This window comes from Spea bombifrons, chromosome 1 (genome assembly GCF_027358695.1).
Source record: "Spea bombifrons isolate aSpeBom1 chromosome 1, aSpeBom1.2.pri, whole genome shotgun sequence".
NCBI lineage: Eukaryota > Metazoa > Chordata > Amphibia > Anura > Pelobatidae > Spea > Spea bombifrons.
In genome coordinates this window covers 124,453,738-124,473,462 of record NC_071087.1, presented here as the reverse complement: position 1 = coordinate 124,473,462, position 19,725 = coordinate 124,453,738, and the positions used below count along the sequence as shown (strand labels likewise).

At 40.2% G+C, this 19,725-nt stretch overlaps 1 protein-coding gene across 10 annotated transcripts in view; it reads right to left on the bottom strand.

Moving 5' to 3' along the window:
* The window catches only part of NCOR2 (nuclear receptor corepressor 2), a 165,122-nt gene that overhangs the window by 48,355 nt on the left and 97,042 nt on the right, over positions 1–19,725 (bottom strand). For 9 of the 10 annotated variants that reach the window (XM_053471899.1, XM_053471951.1, XM_053471935.1 and 6 more), the window contains exons 15-17: positions 16,988–17,094; positions 16,250–16,419; positions 10,499–10,561 (exon numbers count right to left, since the gene is read on the bottom strand). In XM_053471899.1, the coding sequence (XP_053327874.1) occupies positions 10,499–10,561; positions 16,250–16,419; positions 16,988–17,094 (340 nt within the window). The remainder of the gene's footprint in view (positions 1–10,498; positions 10,562–16,249; positions 16,420–16,987; positions 17,095–19,725) is intronic. The other variant, XM_053471918.1, reaches the window with a different exon arrangement.

Sequence of the window (19,725 nt, the reverse complement as noted above, 5' to 3'; positions counted from 1 at the left end):
ATACCGAATGCATTGAACCACCATTGAACGGAATGAGCAAGAGCACAGTTTATTTAGCTTCTTTGAGTTTGGTTCCAGACGAAAAAGTTTTAACAGGTCGGGGCAAGCTAATAAGCTTTCGGGCGGCTAACCTAAAGTACTGGCGGACACAAGCACCCAAATGTAGTGCAATAGCAGCGGCCGCAGCCGGCGCAGAATGTAATCTACGCAGAAGAATGCTTATTCAGCAAAAAGCAAGGAATTTGAATTATACATAAAAACAAAAAACACGTCAGCTTTATTTATACAGGTGCATCGTATTTTGAATAATTTTTTGACTAATTTTATAATTCTGGCTTCAAATATATGTTTATGTGCAGATAAATATGTGAATGCACCCTTCCACTAGCCATTAAAATGTACCTAACCAGCATACTATAAAAGAATACCTACTGATGCTACACCAAGGGGGCAGCAAGAAGCCTCTACGCTATATGTAGCATGCCCCAAACCTTATTACATAGATAGGAAGCATCAAGGGGGGGGGTCATATAATATAAAATACATAAACTAAACACTAAAATTATATAATAAAAGGTTTGGAAAAAAATAACCTTCTGTTATAAACTCTAATATACACGGTATACATATATTATATAGACATATTTACATAAAATAAAAAGGTTGCATGAAGAACCTTATGAAATACACAACACATTGTTGACAGTGAAAAGTAGCTAGCTCATCAGTTTGCTCATGAATGCAACATGTGAAAAACAAAAGTTCCCAAAACGAATCGTAGAAGTCTAGATAGCACCAGTACAATACGACGAGCTCAGACCCCAAAATTAACTATTATTAATGACATTCGGTCAGTCAAGGTAGTGTGACCATGGCACAGAACATTGATCAAGAAGAATAAAGTGACCTAGTACAATCTCAACCTAATATTATAAACTGCATATATTCACCAACATATCGAAAAGGGCATGTCTGAGTGTTGTATGGCCTAAGCCGATCTACATTTCTGAAGATGCAAGTGTTTTAATATGTATTGTAGGAGGTCTGACACATGTGGATTGTTTATTGTATCAATGTGGCATCTTGTAACACATGGAAGAGACCGTATTCCATCAAATACCCTCTTTGTGATTAAATGTTCGGAGGTCAAGGGGGTAGCTGAAAATGCTGGTCTGCCATGCATGCCAAACTGCTCTGGCACACAAAGTTATTCAAAGATCCTAGCCTGAAGACATTAATGTTACAAGGAGAATCTATATTTAATAATAAATCCCACTCTGAGTATATGAATCCCACTCTGATACGGCCACCTACAAAGAAATACCCTAAGTTTATAGTTGGCAAAGAGCTACACTCAGGAAAACTAATTATTATTTCCCGGATGCACGACCAAAAAGACAACACAGAGGTTTTCTTTAAGGTACAAAAAGAACAAAGATAGCACGTGTATCTCAGAAGAAAAAAAAGAAAAGAAAAAAACTTGCAAAAACATAGTATTACATGTAGGTTGCGTTCTGCATTGCTTAAGAATTAGGACTTTCAAGTTGGGTTTAATCGTTTGAAGCAAAGAGTAAAAAAAAAAAAAAAAAAAAAAAAAATCACAATACTGACAAGAAAAGTCATAGCATATCTAGATACAGTACTGACTAGAAAAGTCAAGGTATTTCTAGATACAGTACTGACCAGAAAAGTCATAGCATATCTAGATACAGTACCAACTAGAAAAGTCAAGGTATTTCTAGATTCTTGGCTCGTTTGAGCAGAGCCCTCCTCACCGGTTGTTTCCGTAAGTCAAACTGTTTGTAATGTTATACTCATGTTATGAGTTATGTCATGTTTACATTGTACAGCGCTGCACAATATGATGGCGCTATATAAGACATTAAACAATAATAACAGTCATGCCCTTCGGCCAGGAATATACAGAACAGACTAGCGTAACCAGTAAGGGCGTTCAGGATTTCCCTTGTATATAACTGTGGGTCACCATAATGGCAAGCGGCCAGGCCAGGCTTCTCCATCGAGGATGTGAAACCAGGTCACTGTCATCGAAAACCTCCTGATGGACGGCCAGAAGTGGTCAGGAACACATGTTCTGTCCACTGGGGCTTTTAATCTACTTCTCCCTCCCGGGTCTGCCTCCTCCTTCCATGAGTCCTTAGCTAAAACAATATCTATCAAATTGCATCTTTACAGTAATCTTAAAGTTAAAAAACAAAATTCCCTTCCGCTACTTTATCTTTTTCCCAAGCGATGCTGCCGTCTCCCACTACACTGGGCTGCCTGGCACTTTGCAACACGATATCTAACCTCCCCAGACTAACTTTTAGCAACTTCGCCCTATCTTGCTGCCTGTTTCTTCAACCTACCTGTCTCTGTCGGCTGCGGGAGCTTAATTCCGATTCGAGCCTCTATACACGCCGCTGCCAAACAAAATCAGGGAAGAGGGAGAGAGGAGAAAAAGCCACCAAGCGCAGATAGCAGCACTGCAGATGCGTGGCTCCTGCCAGCTGGGAGGCTGATACTGTTGCTATGTGGAGGAGTCACAAAATGAGAGCTAATCTTTCTCCTGCCTGACCTGCGGGCTGATCTCGTCTGAATGTGACCTCTAGACTAAGCGTTAATAGCAGCGAGTGTGGCACGGACCCAGGTTGTCAAAGGGTGCGGCTATCTTGGCACCAGCCTTCCTTCTCTCTCACTTTTTGTCTCCCCCCACCACCATCCTCCTCCTCCTCTCTCTAACATCTGAATGAGATCCAATATAACAAAGCTTTCAGTCTTATTTGCGCTGAAGGGGTTATTCAAGTATACGAAAGATGCCTTTTTTTTTTTCCTTCTACCCCTCACTTTCATTTTATGCCAGTTTCATCTCTACAGGGAAAGAAACCACCGACTATTTCGATGCCAACAATGGAAACAGAATTCTGAAGTGCTCTATACCGGACCCAAAATAGTTAAGGAAATTATTTGACTAAACAGCAGTCTGGATTATTATAAAAACAGAAGAAACTAATTTGAATTAATCCGCTTAAACAGCCCATTTTTATTTGTATTTTTCTTCCTTGTCAGAAGCTGCTGATTCAAAGGACTGGTGTTAATAGTTTGAATTTAATACTGTCGGACATTTAAAATGAGTAGGAGATTCTCAGAACAGTTCAGTAGCTCAAGTTGTAAAAAGTCAATAAGAAAGAAAACTATTCAAAATTAGGTACAAGGAGTCTAAATGCATCATGGCCATATTTTGTATCTCATACCCCAATTCCTCCCTTAAGGGGACTAAGGGTTAATAAATGGCTTTGGCGATTCTGCAGGCAGACACTCGGCTTTCACAAGTTGTGGTGGTCAGGGTTCTACTAGAAAGCAGGCAGCCCTGTTTAAGGATTGCAGATACTTAGCAATGAGGCGTTATCCCAAACATAAGAAACACTCAAATAATGTATGTTGGGGTATCACAGTTTGATGGGTAGGCATATGGGAGAGACAAATTCTGTTTATCAAGTGGGAAGGGAACTCTATCCACTGTGGATTTAAACATGCAACCCTCACACTTACACCAGATTTAGTTTCAGGACAAGGTGATGTAAGCTGAAATCATGTACAGAGTCTGATCTATTATACAAGTGGGACATTTTTGCTGACCTATGGTCTAATATCTAAATGTTCGTAAGGAAATGAGTATGTATATAATGTTTTTCAGTTATATCAAAGGGATAAATTAGATGCAGTCCATGGCAGGGTATCATATACGGCTAGGACTTTACAGAGCAAATCCACAGTATGGCTGTGGCGAGGCAGTTTAACCCCTTCGAGACAAAGGCTGATTTTACTTTTTGTACCCTTCGTGACAATGGCCTTTTTAACATTTCTGCGCTGCTTGTGTTTAGCTGTAATTTTCTTCTTTCCCGTTTACTGAACCCACACACATTAGATATTGTTTTTTTCAGGACAAGAAGGGCTTTCTTTAGATGACATTGTTTTGATTGTATCATATTATTTACTATTAAAAAAATTATAAAATATGGTGAAAAATTTAGAAAAAAATGACTGTTTCTAACTTTTAGTTGAAAAATCTTTTACTCATCTATAAAAGGTAATGAAAAAACCTGCTAAATAGATTCTACTATTTGTCCTGAGTTTGGAAATACCCAATGTTTTTATGTTTTTTTGCTTTTTTCTACCCATTATGGGGCAATAAGTACAGGTAGCGTTTTGCTATTTCAAAGCCATTTTTTCCAAATCTGGTAATTCTTCCCCCCTTGTGCAATTTCGGGTATCTTTGAACCCGGCCAATGCAATTTACCCCATCAAGTCATATATTTTTGAAAACTAGACAGCCCAGGGTATTCCAAATGCTAGTATTTTAACTCTTTCCATGCACCATATCTACCACCAGTCTTTGTCAAACTTTATGGTAGTCATTTTTTTGCATTTGTTTTGTCACACACATTTTACTTCAGGTATGAATTAAAATGTTCTCGTTTATGTCACTATCACAAAACACCCCAATATGTGTTCAGCAACATCTCCTGAGCGCAGCGATACCCCACATGAATGATTTTGCCTGGCTGTTTGGGGGCAAAAGGGCCACATTTGGGGCATGCGCATTTTTCAATGTTGAACTTTGGCATTTGGGGATCCACTGCCCATGCCCTATTTGGTACATCTTTGAGCCGGGCCATTTCAGTGTGCCCAATAAACCCATATATTTTTGAAAACTAGACACCCCAGGGTATTTCAAATGCTGGTATTTTAACTCTTTCCATGCACCATATCTACCACCAGTCTTTGTCAAACTTTGTGGTAGTCATTTTTTTGCATTTGGTTTTCCACACACATTTTAATTCAGGTATGAATTCAAATGTTCTCGTATATGTCACTATCACAAAACACCCCAATATGTGTTCAGCAACATCTCCTGAGTACAGCGATACCTCACATGAATGATTTTGCCTGGCTGTTTTGGGGCAAAAGGGCCACATTTGGGGCATGCGCATTTTCAATGTTGAACTTTGGCATTTGGGATCCACTGCCCATGCCCTATTTGGTACATCTTTGAGCCAGGCCATTTCAGTGTGCCCAACAAAACCATATATTTTTCAAAACTAGACACCACAGGGTATTTTAAATGCTGGTATTTTAACTCTTTGCATGCACACATTTTACCACCAGCATTTTTTCAAAGTTTGCAGTAATATTTTTGTGTGTGTATTTTTCCCACACACACCTACTTTATGTATGAATTTACAGCTCCTGGTATATGCCGCTGTCACACGACACCCCATAATGTGTTCAGCAACATCTCCTGAGTGCAGTGATACCCCACATGCATGGGGGAACATTTTTTGGGGGAACTAAAAGGCCACATTTGGTACGTGTGCATTTTTCTAATTGGAAATTAGATGTGTGGCCATCCTTCCCCCCGTGTTAATTGGGACGTTGTTGAACCTGGCCCATTCAATTTACCCCATCAAATCATACATTTTTTAAAAGTAGACACCCCACGGGCATTTAATATGCCAGTATTTTAACTCTTTCCATGCGAGAATTGTTTTAAGCTAATATGCTAATTTTAGGACTTGCTCACAAAAATATATTTTTTATATATATATTTTTTTTTTTATTATTTTTTTTTAAAAAAAATTTAACATTTTTTTTCAACTTGGAGGTTCCCCTGATAGTGACATCAGTGGGAAATGATTTTTAAATTTTACTGTTTTTTTACTATTTTTTTCTAATTATTATTAATTTTATTTTATTTTTTAATTTATTTTTACTAATCACACTGTGATTAGAAAGCTGGGCTCCATTGACTTGCATGGTGAATGCAGTACCTGTATTCAACCTGCAAGTGGAGCCAAAGTTCTCTAGATGGTCTGGACCATCTAGCGAACTTTTAAAATTTGTGGTTCCTGTTACAGGACGGCGGCCATCTTCCTTGATGGCGAAGATTGCCGGCAGCTGCGGCTGTGACCGCTCTCCGGAGCGGTCACAGCCCATCAAAAGGTTAGTGTTTGGGGTCGCTGGATGCCTCCTGATCGAGGCATTCCAGCGACACCATTTAAGTTTAGGAGGCGATCGTCGATCGCCTCCTAAACGCTTTTAAAACGGGCGTCCGCCGCCATACAAAGTATGGCGGATGTTGACGCCCCGTGGAGGGGCCAGAGATGGCCCCTTCGTGCCGATCGCGGCGTTGCTGAATGCCTCGAGGTCGAGGCATTCAGCAACGCTTTTTGGGTGCAGAAAGCGATAGTAGATCGCTTTCTGCACCCGTTTAAAGACGTGCCGGTCCTGGCACGTCAATTGTCGTAAAGCACATGCTTTTCCGTGCCGTGCCAGGACCGGCAATTGTCATTAAGGGGTTAACGGTAAGGGGGCACGGGACAGTGTTATGTTTACTGGCCAAAAATCATAATAATGACAGGAGCTCAGGTCTAAAAATGGAGCATGATGATTACATGTGAATCGCTGTAAATTGGGTTAATACAGAATGTGGACACCCCTTAGTACAGAGCCAAGCTGGTCACTATGACCCTTTACTAGCAACCATTTGTAGAAGCAGGATGCGGCAATCAAGGTAGCTTTTTCTGAGTTGCATTGTGTTCCCCGGGAACTTTTAACACCTCCACTATGTGGGTCTGACAGCTAATTTTAATAACAAGTAGATTTCACTCTATCCTATTTAAAAACCACAGAATACAATTCTGATCCTCCTCTGGATATTAAAATGTATTGTTTTACATCAATAACATGCCAATGTTCACACCACGATCACCTGGAACATGGCTACTGGTTCTTAAGTAAAATCCTATTATAGAATCTTTACAATACATGAAGAGGACCAACTCTCCCTTAGTGTACAATCAGATCGGTACTGAAGTGGTTAAGCGCACAGGATCTTGGCAGTCCATCTGCTATTCCTCACCACCAGCTGTAACATGCAGTGTTCAGCCCCAACTCAAACTCATGTTAAGAGATATATATATTCTACTAAAACCCTGGACAGGTCAGGGCAGGCCAGGGGCAGATCGGTGCCATGCCAAAAAAACAAAAACTTGAATCGTCTGGAGGCTCCTAAGACATACCTAGTGAATAAGATAAATTCATTCTGCAACCAGGCTGCTGAGCCAGCAGAAACCTTCATTTGTTTAATAAAGTACTTGTGCGAGCCAGCGAAGCACTGCATCCTGTCCAAGCGCTTAACTTGCAGACAATCACAGGAGTTTGCAAAATCAAAATGGTGTCTGAGGCCGGAATGGTTAAATCTACAGATGGATCTCCTCCACTCTCAAAGCCAATTCTGGGCTGTCCCAACTCTGCACAGTTGCACCTTTTTGATCCCATCGTTATTATTGTTATTTTAGAACTGCTGAAGGTGATTGAACGCGCACGTCGGTCAGAACGTTATTTGATTGTGAAAAAGTCTGCCAATAACAGGTTGCAAAATGTTTCAAAATAAAAAACCTATTTCAACTGCTTTGAAGAACCCATTCTCAATTACAAGAAGTAACATTATTGTCACATTAATTATTTTCCTCTGACAATATCCTGGCTTGCAGCTATGACGGGAGATCCTGGTGTGCTTTAATGTCACAATGAGCCAGCAGTCTCCATAGAGAAAGGGGCTATTAAACTGCAAAAACATATACACAATGCAGAGCATCAAAAACAAAATGGCGCGGCAGCAGCACATTATGCCTGGTTTGCCTTCCCCTTGATTATACTAGAGATGGGGCTAAATGTTTTCTTTGATTATTCCCAAACCACCATGGTTTAATGCAATACTAAGAGGTTTAATGAAACCCACAATTTGTTCTGGACAGGTCGTCATCCCAGTATCGCCCATTAAGCCTACTGTTTATAATTATTCTTGTAGAATTGTACTCTGAGGGATCACCTATTTGGGGCAGAACTTTATTAACAACAACATTTACGACTGTTTTTATCTTTAATCTCCCATAAAAGAACTATAGGAAATAAAATTCTCCCTAATCGCGTTCTGTGTGGTGTATAGTGGAAACGTTGGGCGCAGCTGAGATTATGTATTACAACGTGATCCAGCTGCAGTTTTAAAAGTAGTCCTATTTTCAAAGCACCCAACCAAGCAGGAACATTTATTCCAACAGAAGCTTCTATTTGTCATTTTCTGCTCCAACTAATGGCACACCATCAACAAAGGTTTTTTTTTGGGGGGGGGCTCTATTCGTTAAACATGGCCATGAAGATGATGAGAGGTTTAATTCTCTAATTTGTAGGGTCACCAGCCCTGGGCTAAATACTTTTTAGTTATACCACTACAGAAAATATGAACAATCTTTAACACGATTGCTAAGTTTGGTGGAGCGGTCCATACCACACTGACTACTTCCAGGCCAACCAGTGCACCAGTAAACCAGTTAAGACAGGGCTCGACAAATCCTCCCGCCTACGAGTTTGTCAGCCACTCCGAGCCCGCCCCCGAGCCTGAGATCACTCCCACGGAGTGATCCTGTAGGCTGAAACCACGATTGCAGGAAAACCTGCAATAGCAGTTTCAGCTGCTACAGGCAGCTTCAGGAAAGGGGGTTGAGTGCATCCCCCTGCTGCCTGATTGCTCCATGAGAGCGAAAGTGCAGCGTTAACCCCTTCAATGCCATTTTAGGGGTTAATTCCCGTTTTGTACAGGGCTCTGCTGCTAGTGGTCTGCCTGGAAGCCCAGGCAGGCCAGCAACAGCAAAAACGAGCCCCCACAAGCCCTGTGATGACTCCTGTAGGCATGGAAGCCTACAGCAGTCATCAAAGAGATTCCCCCTGCAACGGCTGGTCTATAGACCAGCAATTGCTTCCCAGCTGCCAGAGGCAGCTTCAGGGACAGGGGGACAGGGTTCTTTGGTCTCCACATGAGTGTGGGGACCTGACACAACACCCCCCTGCTGCCTGATCGCTCCATGAGAGCGAAAGTGCAGCATTAACCCCTTCAATTCCACAATTGTGTATAACACATTCGTGGCATTGCAGGGGTTAACATTTGTCCCCACAAGCTTGTGGGGACTAAATATCAGTCAATGCTGTGCTCCAATGGAACATCAGCATTGAAAGCGTTAAAAAAAAAAAAAAAAAAAAAAAACTATATATCAAAAAAAATTATATAAAAAAAAAATAAAACAGCACTGAGCTGAAAGTCCAGGGTGCTTCCAGGTCAAATGCTGTGAGTTTAGTAAGTGGGCTGATGATGATCAGATCACTCCTAACCAACTGTTAGTTTAAAACAAAAATCCTGGCTCCTAACTTTTTTAGCTGGCGCCGAGATTCACAACAAATTTGTCAAGCCCTGAGTTAAGATATCGGTGGGATGATCCACAGAGCTAAAGAGCCAACAGCATGGAGACCTGCAGAGAGCTTTGTCAACAACGCTGCTTCTCCTGACTCAAACCTGCCATCCCTTTCTTTACTCCAGCTTAAAAAGTTAACAAAACCAATAGGTTTCTAACGATAGAAAGGAGTAACTAAGGGGAGAAGAAAAACTGAAACCCTGCGGGAAAAAACCACAGACAAGCTACCTTAAGGAGTCAAACGGGTTATAAAATGCTACATAAGAAGCATTAAAATAATTGTAATGCAATAAGCTTAGTGTGCCACAGAATTCAAATCTAACCACACGATTCTTTAACATTACACTATAGCTTGGGTAAAAACTCATAGAACCTTTCTTTTTTTGTTTAACTTTCACATTTTTGTGGCAAATCCAGCACAACGAGGGAAAAAAAAAAAAAAAAAAAAAAACAGTAGGGATGTTCCATTTGGTTGTCATGGTAACGGTGTTGTATAATTTGTCCACATTGCCAGGTTTGAGAACATCCAATCAGCAACATTCAGCTTGTGTGCATGACCTCAACGGGTACCAGCATCACATTGAGGGAGACCAATCAATATCAGATTTGGTTCAGAGAACGTGGTTAAATCTAAAATCTAGAATCTACTCACACATATACATAATATATATATACGTGTATAAATGTATACGCACACACACAGATATGTGAAACATAACTTACAAAAACCCTGTGTGGGTATGTTTCTATAGAATTTATTGAGAAGAGGCGGATTTTTATTGGGATAGTTAATGATGCTGCATTGTCTTGTAATCATTACTCACTGCTGTAGGCACACAGCGGCTGCTATAAAGGTTACAGGTGCTTGCGTGGACATGACGCAGGAGGCATTTTGGGCGTTAAGGTAGCTACCACCTGTGTCTTTAACAATCAGACAAAAAAGAAAATCTATATTATAATTTATATAACGTAATAAGAAGTTCCCACTCTATTATTTGTGTGAAAAGAAAATTCTAGGTCTTCAGGTTCCCTCAATACTGCTGGAGAGATCCATAATATGTGATATGTAAACAAGACGCTACATACATTAACACAGAGACCAATAACCATGAGTTTACACCATTCTAAGAACAATCTCGCACAAAGAAGCTCATACTCATGTACAAGGGTAATAACACTTTCAGGTTTACCTTTCTTGGCAGTTTCCATTTCTTCTTCTGTCCACCTTGAGCTTTCATTCATCTCCATGGCAGCTGCAAAAGGAAAAAAAAAAACCTACAAGTTATTCATCCAAGTGAAATCTCTTTCCACACTGGCCATGTAATTGAAGGTCTCGTGTGACAGACCTGAGTGCTACCCCTTGAAAGCCACAGGGTACTACTGTTACCACTGAGATAGTCTGTCTCTTCAGGGTACATTATTGTTTATTGAGTTATAACCTTCAATAAGCTAGAGAAAGACACAATGTAAAACAGACAACAGCAACAGTAAATAAAAGTGTAACTTGTGAGATGCTGTTCCATTCGTACACGGTGGTGATGTAAATTCTCTGGACATAATCATCCGCTGCCGTTCCACATCTAATGGGCCATGAAAGGGAGAGGTATAAGCTGCGGGCGCTCAGAGCCCAGCATGTATTGGCCCACGATACCATGAGCGCAGTTCACACAAAGGACAAGAGAGGGGTGAAAAAGTTGCAGAGACAATTAAATATAGCAGGGACTTGTCAAGCTAGGAGATTGCGGCTGCGTGCCCATGGCAGCTATTAGTCCTGGCCCATTGGGTGATGCAAAGGACCATCCTTTACAGTTCGGTGAGCTGTATTTCAGTTGGCATCTCACTCAAGTCATTTCCTTTCACGAAGAAAGATTCTACACAGTCACACGACTGTAAAGGGAGAGGACACATTTAATCCTTACATCAGATAATGAAAAAGCAAGTAAGAGCTACTTTATAATACAATGGAAAAGAAGCTGAAAGGGCAACCTCACTAACCAGCCAGTCAGGTGTTACAGCTGGTTAAGAGCAGGGAGTTACGCTCACATTCTTGATGGAATATGCTGCTAACATGACCTTCTAGGACAATGAATAGCTCTGGGTGCTTAAAGAACACAACAAAAATACAAAATGGTACACCAGCAACAATTTTAGGTGTGGTTCGCTTACTAACTCTACCACAGTTTACACCTGGGGCCCGAGAACAGGCAGCTTTCCAGCAACGTTTGGACTAATGTCATGACCACCTGCCATGGTAAGCCCAGCCAAATGATGAGAGGACCATGCGAACAACTAAATATAATGCTCCCAAAAAAAGACTACGTTTCTGAAGAGCTGTACATAAGTACTTCATCAACATGGATGAACATACACTCATGCTCAACATACACTCAGCAGATCTATTTTTAATAATGGGTTGGTTAAAATCAACTATCAATCTTTTTATAAGACTTCTTCAAACAGGCTTAGGGCAACATGGGTTCTATACCAAAAACCATTCGGAGCGTTTGGCCAACATTGACCATTCATAAAATTTTCAGTTTCTAATATAAATCCATGCTGGCACTGATGATGGATAATGACTTTCATGCTATACCACTTTAGTTGGTGTTATCTGGGTTAAGAGTAGATCAATATGTTTACCTTAATTAGCAACACAGGGAAGAACTTCAGATCATTAATTACACAGGAAAGGTATGCAGTTCATTAATTGGATCCACGATATGCAGATTTATTTAAATCATTATTTCTTAAGCATACTTTATTTATAAAGAAAACAGGACTTTTTTTTTTTTTTTTTTTTTTTATAAACGAAAACTTCTGAAGTGGGGACACAGAAAAAAGAGCTTCCAATTACACAAATTGCAAACTTAAAGTCTTTTAATATTCAGATTGCGGTAGCATCTGAACATTTTGTCTAAGTGCTTTCATCACAATTAATGATGATGAATTATTAGGCAATGGCAGCTATTAGAGCAATAGCCCCACTTACATTGTACCAAGGTCTTGATTATGTATCTCCTGGCTGGAAGCAGGCCATGTCGGCTTTAATATTTTACAGTAAATGAGTGTTATCGTATCAATCTCCTCTTAGCTGCTTGAGCAGAAAGGAGGAGTGCATGTGACAAATGCATACTCTCCAGGGAAACAGAATGGCTTCAACAATAAGCGGAGGATGTCCTGGCAGGTAACACAGACGCTTACCCTCTCGCCTAACATTACCTTTCAAGCTGTTATTACAACAGACTGTATCTGGTTGCTTGCTCTAACTTCAAGTATATTTTCAAGTTTTCTAGGGCAGGATTGTTTTAAAGATATGCCCATACCTGTATGTTTCAACAGATGCAAACAGTCTTAATTCATTGGTGTGGATCTGACCAGAAAACTAACACAAAGCTCATCATTCTCCCTTACCATGATCTGAAAGGAATCTGTGAATAAGATCCCAGCTAATAGGAAGCTAAATATCCAGCCAAACCAGAAATGCCTCTATAGAATTTCTTTACTAGTCATTATCCTCACTGATTAATTTACCGTTCTTCCTGTAAGTGACTTCCTCTTTATTCCGGCAGTCCTACCCCCACTAAAATTTCAGGTCAGGTTCTTTTTTTTTTCTTAAAGGTAACACAGCCCCTGTACTTATTAAGACCCTAATGGGTTGACAGGGTAAAGTGTTCATAAAAAATGGTTCTGCACTCAACTCCCAGGAAGCTGGGTGCTAGCAGGGAAAAAAGGGACAGCATAAACCCTCTTAAAGCACACAAACAAAGAAAAGGAATCCCAGCACTCCAAACGGCTTCCAATCTTTAGGATACTTCATTTAAGAGAAGGGAAAAAAGAGCAACGTTTCGGCCATACAGGGCCTTTGACAAAGGCCCTGTTTGGCCAAAACGTTGCTTTTTGTTTTCTGTTTTCTCTTAAATAAAAGTATCCTAAAGATTGGACGCTGTTTGGAGTGCTGGGATTCTTTTTCTTTGTTTGTCACAACCAGTTGCATACCATTTTGAACCACTTACAATTTATGTTTATAGAACTAAATTTGTCATGATTCCAGTATCCCTACATTTATGAATTAGGTACTGCCTAACACAGCTTTTTTACACACCTAATAGCCAATAAAAACTACAAAAGGAAAAAAAACACTAGTGCAAAAATAAAAAGTTTGGGATGGTGGGAGTAGCATGGTCCCTCATGTGGCGAGAACTCAGAACTGCATAAGCAACACTGATTTCTCACTATGCAACACATGTTATATACAACGAAACAGCAGACAACTCAGCATACATTGTTAGTTTGTACAGTACTAACTACAAAGATACAATAAGCGGATTGATTTGTTGGCACGATTGACACAAGAAGCAGGGTTATTTTGAGTTTTAACAGGATGGAAAGAGGAAGTAATCCCTGACTTAACTTCCTGCACTACTAAATATTATGATATACAGCAGCCGATTTAATTAAAATAAAGAAACAAAACTACATTTAATTTGATCTTGAAGTGTCTGGTTTCTTTAGATTTCTTATTTGCGCATGCAAAAGGGACCTCTGAAGTCTTAAAACGTTATGTAATACTACATATTAGACTTGGGAGCCGGCCAACTCTTCGTGTTTGTCTTCGTATTCCACAAATATTCGCCGGTTCCTGTGTTCGGTTCGGGCGAATATTCGTGTACATTCTTCGTGTTCGTGGCCACCAGGATTTTAGTGCACCTCCACTTCATTGGTTGATGGCAGACGAGCCCCCAGCTGGAAACCAATTGAGTCGCTCGTACAGACTTTTAGAATCCTGGTGCTGCTGCCTGGGGAGACCATTGGTCTCCCCGCTCCATGAGTTAAAGGTCTGTACGGGCGACTCTATTGGTCGCCGGCAGGGAGCTCCTTTGCCATTGGTTGATGGCAATGCTGCGTAGATAACGTAGGCTAGATGGGAAAGGGACCAGGGAGATTAGTAAACGAAGATGAACACGAAGATTCTTTGTGTTGTGTGTCTTCGTCTTTGTATACGTTTTGCCAACGCCGTGTTTGTATGTTCGGTATTCGGGCTGAACAACGAAAACACACCCTTCGTCAAAGCTAAAATTAAAAATAACATAACAAAATGGGTGTTGTTGAAATACAGCTCAATGTATGGATGGATAAAGTTACTTGCAGGTTTGCAATGTGACGTACCGGGCAGACACGAAAGCAGGACAGACACACACGAGACGGTGGGTAGGTTTCTGCATAGATAAACTGGCTTATATGGGGAATCAGTATAGTGTCAATCATAGTACCGCCTGAAGCATCATCAGGAAGACCAACATTTGACGTACATACAGTGGATACAAATTGTTTCTTCATCAAATCTGGGATTCTGATCTGAAAGGCTCTGTTATGCTTGAGAAAAACACTTGCAGCAATTACATACAGAAGCTATTGACAACTCTGCATCACAAGAGATTCTGGGAAGGACATGAATTTCTACTGTTTGAATGGATTAAACAGCATAGGGTGATGCACGTTTAGTTTAGGTGCTGATGGTAAATTAGTGCTGATGGTAAATTAGTGCTAATTAAGGGGTCAAACAGGGGGGCCCCTCTAGATAAATGCCATGCGCTCTTTGTGCCTGTGTATAAAGAATGGATTAAGACAGGTTTGCTTAAACGTATCGCTTAACTAAGCTACAAAGCTGATGTACCAGACAGAGGACCACTTCTGTTGATACTTCAGCCATCAGGGTTTTAAATGAACCGCAATGGTTTAGCCATGAGCTGAAAAATAAACAAATATTGTATTGTATTTAGATTATTTGGTTTGCTAAACTAAAAAAAACTGAAACGTTGATGGCTATACCCTAAAAATAGAAAAAGCAAAAAAGAAAAATGACAAGCCCCGCTAAGTCACACAGACATAAGCATTGTGCAATGAGTCACCAACACGAGCACAGTCTTTCATGGGCACATAACACATTCAGTTACGTACATGCGCCATTCAGTGAGAAACAGACAAGCTTCTGTTAAAGAGGAGAATATTGAATGTACTATTACAGGGACACTTCAGTTTCCCATTCATCCCTAACAATTAAGTACTTTTATTGCATTCTTCAACCTGTACAGAAATAAACTACTTACATTAAAAAGATGCTGAAGCTCCAGAGTCCATACAAATTGGACTGCAATGTGCATTTAATATGAAAAGTAGGGTTGGAGTGGTCATTTTAAGGGACACTCCAGCCAACATATGCACTTTAATGCATATGACAGCTGCATGGTCTCCTTACATTTTTTCAGTTTAAAAACATCTTTACATCCCTGGACACACGTGTGCAAAGCACTCCCATTTATTTTAATGGGAACATGTACCTGCCACCGACTGGCCACTTCAAAAAGCTAACAGTGTCAGGAAATGTCAGACCATGGAGGAGGAGAGCATCTGCTACATCAGGACAGCCTCTTCCACGTCAGGTGAGTGCTTTATTTTTATTTTGTTTTAGAAAAACTATGGGGCTATCATTTATTTAATGGCCATCCCTCCTTCATATTTTGCCAGATGCATCATGAACACCCTGGAAATCTTCATTACAGCAAAACCATTATTAGCACGAAGATGGAAATCACAAGTAATACCTTTTGTGACAGACCTTCAAAACCTAATCACATATAATCTACATTTAACCTTCCAGTCGCCTGCCCTCTTGTTCATATCCGTTCCTGTATTTGGCATTAAAGTGAATCTGCCACGAGCAGACAACTTATCACCAGAATTCAAGCACTGCTGCCGACTTACGTCGGCTTCACTGCAAAATGTTGTCCCACTATGGACCATTTAACAGTACTCAATGGCTTTTATAGACTACTGGCGTATATTCCCCTGTCTCCTTCCCCCCGAGGAAGTAAAGAATATGCCAGTGTTTCTATAGTATTAAGTGCTTTGCAATGTACTGTGCAGTGTAGGAAAAGGCTTACCCAAATCTGCATTCTGCTGTGGAGCAGAGGATTCTTCGTTTGCCTCATTGGCCATGGAGCGCGTAATTCGACCTTTCCGGCGGCCCTGGCTGTTTGCAGTCTTGCGACCTTTGGCTGTTACTGTTTCTTTATCATCATTTTCTTCACCTGATGTATCATCATTCTTCTCTCTAGGAAAAAACAGTTCGACAATTATGTTTATGGGCCAAAAAAATAGAGAACTGACATAACACCGCCACACTGACAGGTACATTACTAAATCCATAGCTACTAGTGAGCACTCAGATTGAATAACAGTGTAACGTAATCAAACAATCATATAACACAGAAGACTAAATGCATTTCATTAACAAGTCAAATCGTAACAGATGTACATTTCAAAATATGTTACTTATTTTCTTTCCATCAAGTCACACAGCAAACACCTGAAGAGCATAATAAGGCACCGCTTCTGGTGTTCTTGCTCAAGATCACTTTATGAGATTTTTGTTAAGATCTCGCAAAGTGGTGAGAGCGAAATGGGGATTCTGCGGCGGATAGAACATTAAAACATTAGTTTCACTCTTAAATTGAAACTCATTAATTAATGGAGTTTGCATAGAAACATGGGCAGAGAAGAAAAGCCATTAGATGTACATATAATGAATTGGCACATATTTAGGTCTAAATCATATCTGCGTATTATACCGTGACTTTCATGACAGTCTGCAGCTCAAACCCATAGAAAGAGCAACATACTTTCCAAGCTCATCTTTGTCATTTTCCAGATCCTGCTTGTATTCCTCTTTGTCGGCCTCCTTCTCTTTTTCATCTTTCTCTTCTTGGTTATTCCGTGGCATCTGCTGCTGAAGTAAAAAAAAAAAAAACAAAAAAAAACAAGAATTTAACAAGTTACATGGATAGTTGCACAGCATTCCTCTGTACAATACAGAACACACGCTCTGCATGGAAGACAGAAAAATCATTAAATGGAAACTCATAACGTTCTTACATTTTGCATGTTTTATAAAGCAAGGTGTCTCAGACGTTGTATGAATTGATACTAGTACCGACGTGTGGCACCAACACTAGCATTTTACTTGAAAGATATCTACAGCAAATTAGCCATTAACGTCTGATTTAAAGGTGCAGTGAATTACCCCACGGGGTATATGTAACGCAAGTTTAGAAACCGTCTTCAATTTAGAAGACCTTCTACACGCCTTCATTCATCCTTACATGGATGCAATATGCATGAAGTGTCTGGTATGGAGCCACCTTGCAGTAATGGCGGCATGCACTGCACATTTCTCAGCTCCAATAACAGGCACCACTAGCTTGGAACGCCCTGCGAATCATACTACCACTTGTCACCGCTTTGAAGAACGCAAGACATGAGTGAAAAGCGTTAGAGGGGGTGACGTCGCGAGCCAGCGGTCCAAAAGTGGATCTGAATGAGGACTTTTATACTGCGAACCAAGCGCCTCGTTCTGCTAGCTTCCGAGCATGCAGCATTGTTATGTGTTTGTGTTACAGAGAAACATAGAATTCGACGGCAGATAAGGACCGTCCGGTCCGGTCACGACAGCTTTAAGCCAATCTTTTTAAAGTTGCCCCTCTGTTGGTTGGAAGTTGTTTCACTCTTCGTATTTGAGTCTTTTCCATTATTTCTGTAGTCAAAATGTTCTTTAAGTTATACGTGCCCTCTGTCTGTCTACGGTTTCAGGGATACATATGCTTCTTAGTATGGATGCACTACAAAATCATCCAGATATCTTACATATTATTTCATATTACTTACACACAAACTTTGATTTCTATTTTTTTTTCCAACTTTTAAATTATTGATTTGGGGTTTCAGTGTTTTCACATCAAATGTCAAAGAAAGTGTTGTTGTTCTATTTGTAATTGGCTACTTTGAGGCAACTGATGTGCGATGTGAACACTTTTTCATGGCACTGTAGATTAATCCAGACTGACAAGGACAATGGATTTGTGTTTTGTATGCTCCATTATTCTAATGTTCACACTTTTTAGGTTCGGATCTTTACGTCCTAATTATTTTTTGAAATCACTTGTTGTGGCTTGTATGTTTTGTTTACATTTTCCTCAATGTAAATTGAGCTGTTTAATAGACACAAAAGCTTTTATTTATTTAGCGAATTGCCCTTGTATGCCATTTTTGTTCAATTTACAGAGTTGCAAGCGCTCCCTGGTCCTGTATCTGTTGGTTAACAGGAAAACAAGTCACTTGCCCCATGAAAGGCCATATCATAGCTTTCAATAGTAAAATATGCTTTTAATTTCCTAAATGTTGCGTATCTCAACTAATGGGGGAATAAACAGTTTTATAGTTGTACTCAGGTCACCTGTCCACTTATATTTCAAACTAACTTCACCTATATCAGTTTATATAATGCTATCATAGTCTCCCTTGGGGTATGGCTTATCAGGGCCTATGAAATATTTAAATTTGCACAGATACGTATGATGCAGAACCCATAAAGAGAACAAGGCCCAAAAAGTGGCTTTATAGCTTTTACAATAATTTCACTATCACACTTAGTGCACCGATTGTATAACCAAAGTAAGGACATGATACAATTTCAGTCCTTGTATAACAAGCCACGATCCACATTGTGCAGGTACTGCAGCCTCAACCAGGTCACTATTATAGAATTATATATATTGGCTTCAACAACTTATCCAATCAGGGGTAATAAAACACCCAAAGCAGACACGCCGCTGTGTAATAAACTATTGTGTGGCTGGGATTCAGTAACTTTCGCCTATGACGCTCCATAACGTTTATAACGCATCACAGTACTGCTGCTGGATCACCATGTGTTTCAAAACTCTGTATTCCATTCTTACGGTCAACGAGCGTCTAAAAATCCGTTCTCCGGTCTCTGCCAAGTGTAAACGTCATCTAAAATACTCGGGTGTGTTTCCAGCGGAGGTCTTACTCACCGACAATGAGACATCATTGACAAATTATATCACGTCTATTAATTGAAGTGTGTGTGTTAAATGGCTTAAGTCTGAAAGAAAATGGGACCTGAAAATGCTACATTTATAGATCAAGGTCACCTTCATAAAAAGCTATTTCCCCTGTTGTAAATCTTGAATACCCAGCAGTATTGATGACTAATTCAGCTAAAGCTCTGTCTGACTCAGACAACAACACTTCACGATTTGTCAAGCTTCTATAACGCATCAGATCCTAAAGTTAAATACATCAAAGTATCAGAACACTCACAAAGCCCAATAGTAACGATGGGAAGCAACAACGCACGTGTTACCCTCCGGCATTCAGACAGTTAAATTAGCAAGCATTACCATTAAGCCCCAAATAAAAACAGATGTGTCTACAGTGTAGATCCTCTACAAAAAGCCCTCCACTATACATATAAGCATATGATCAAATGATTAGCTGTGCTGCTGTGGGTGCAGAGGAGTGTGTCACACACAGGGTTAAAGTTTGCAGACACCCCTGG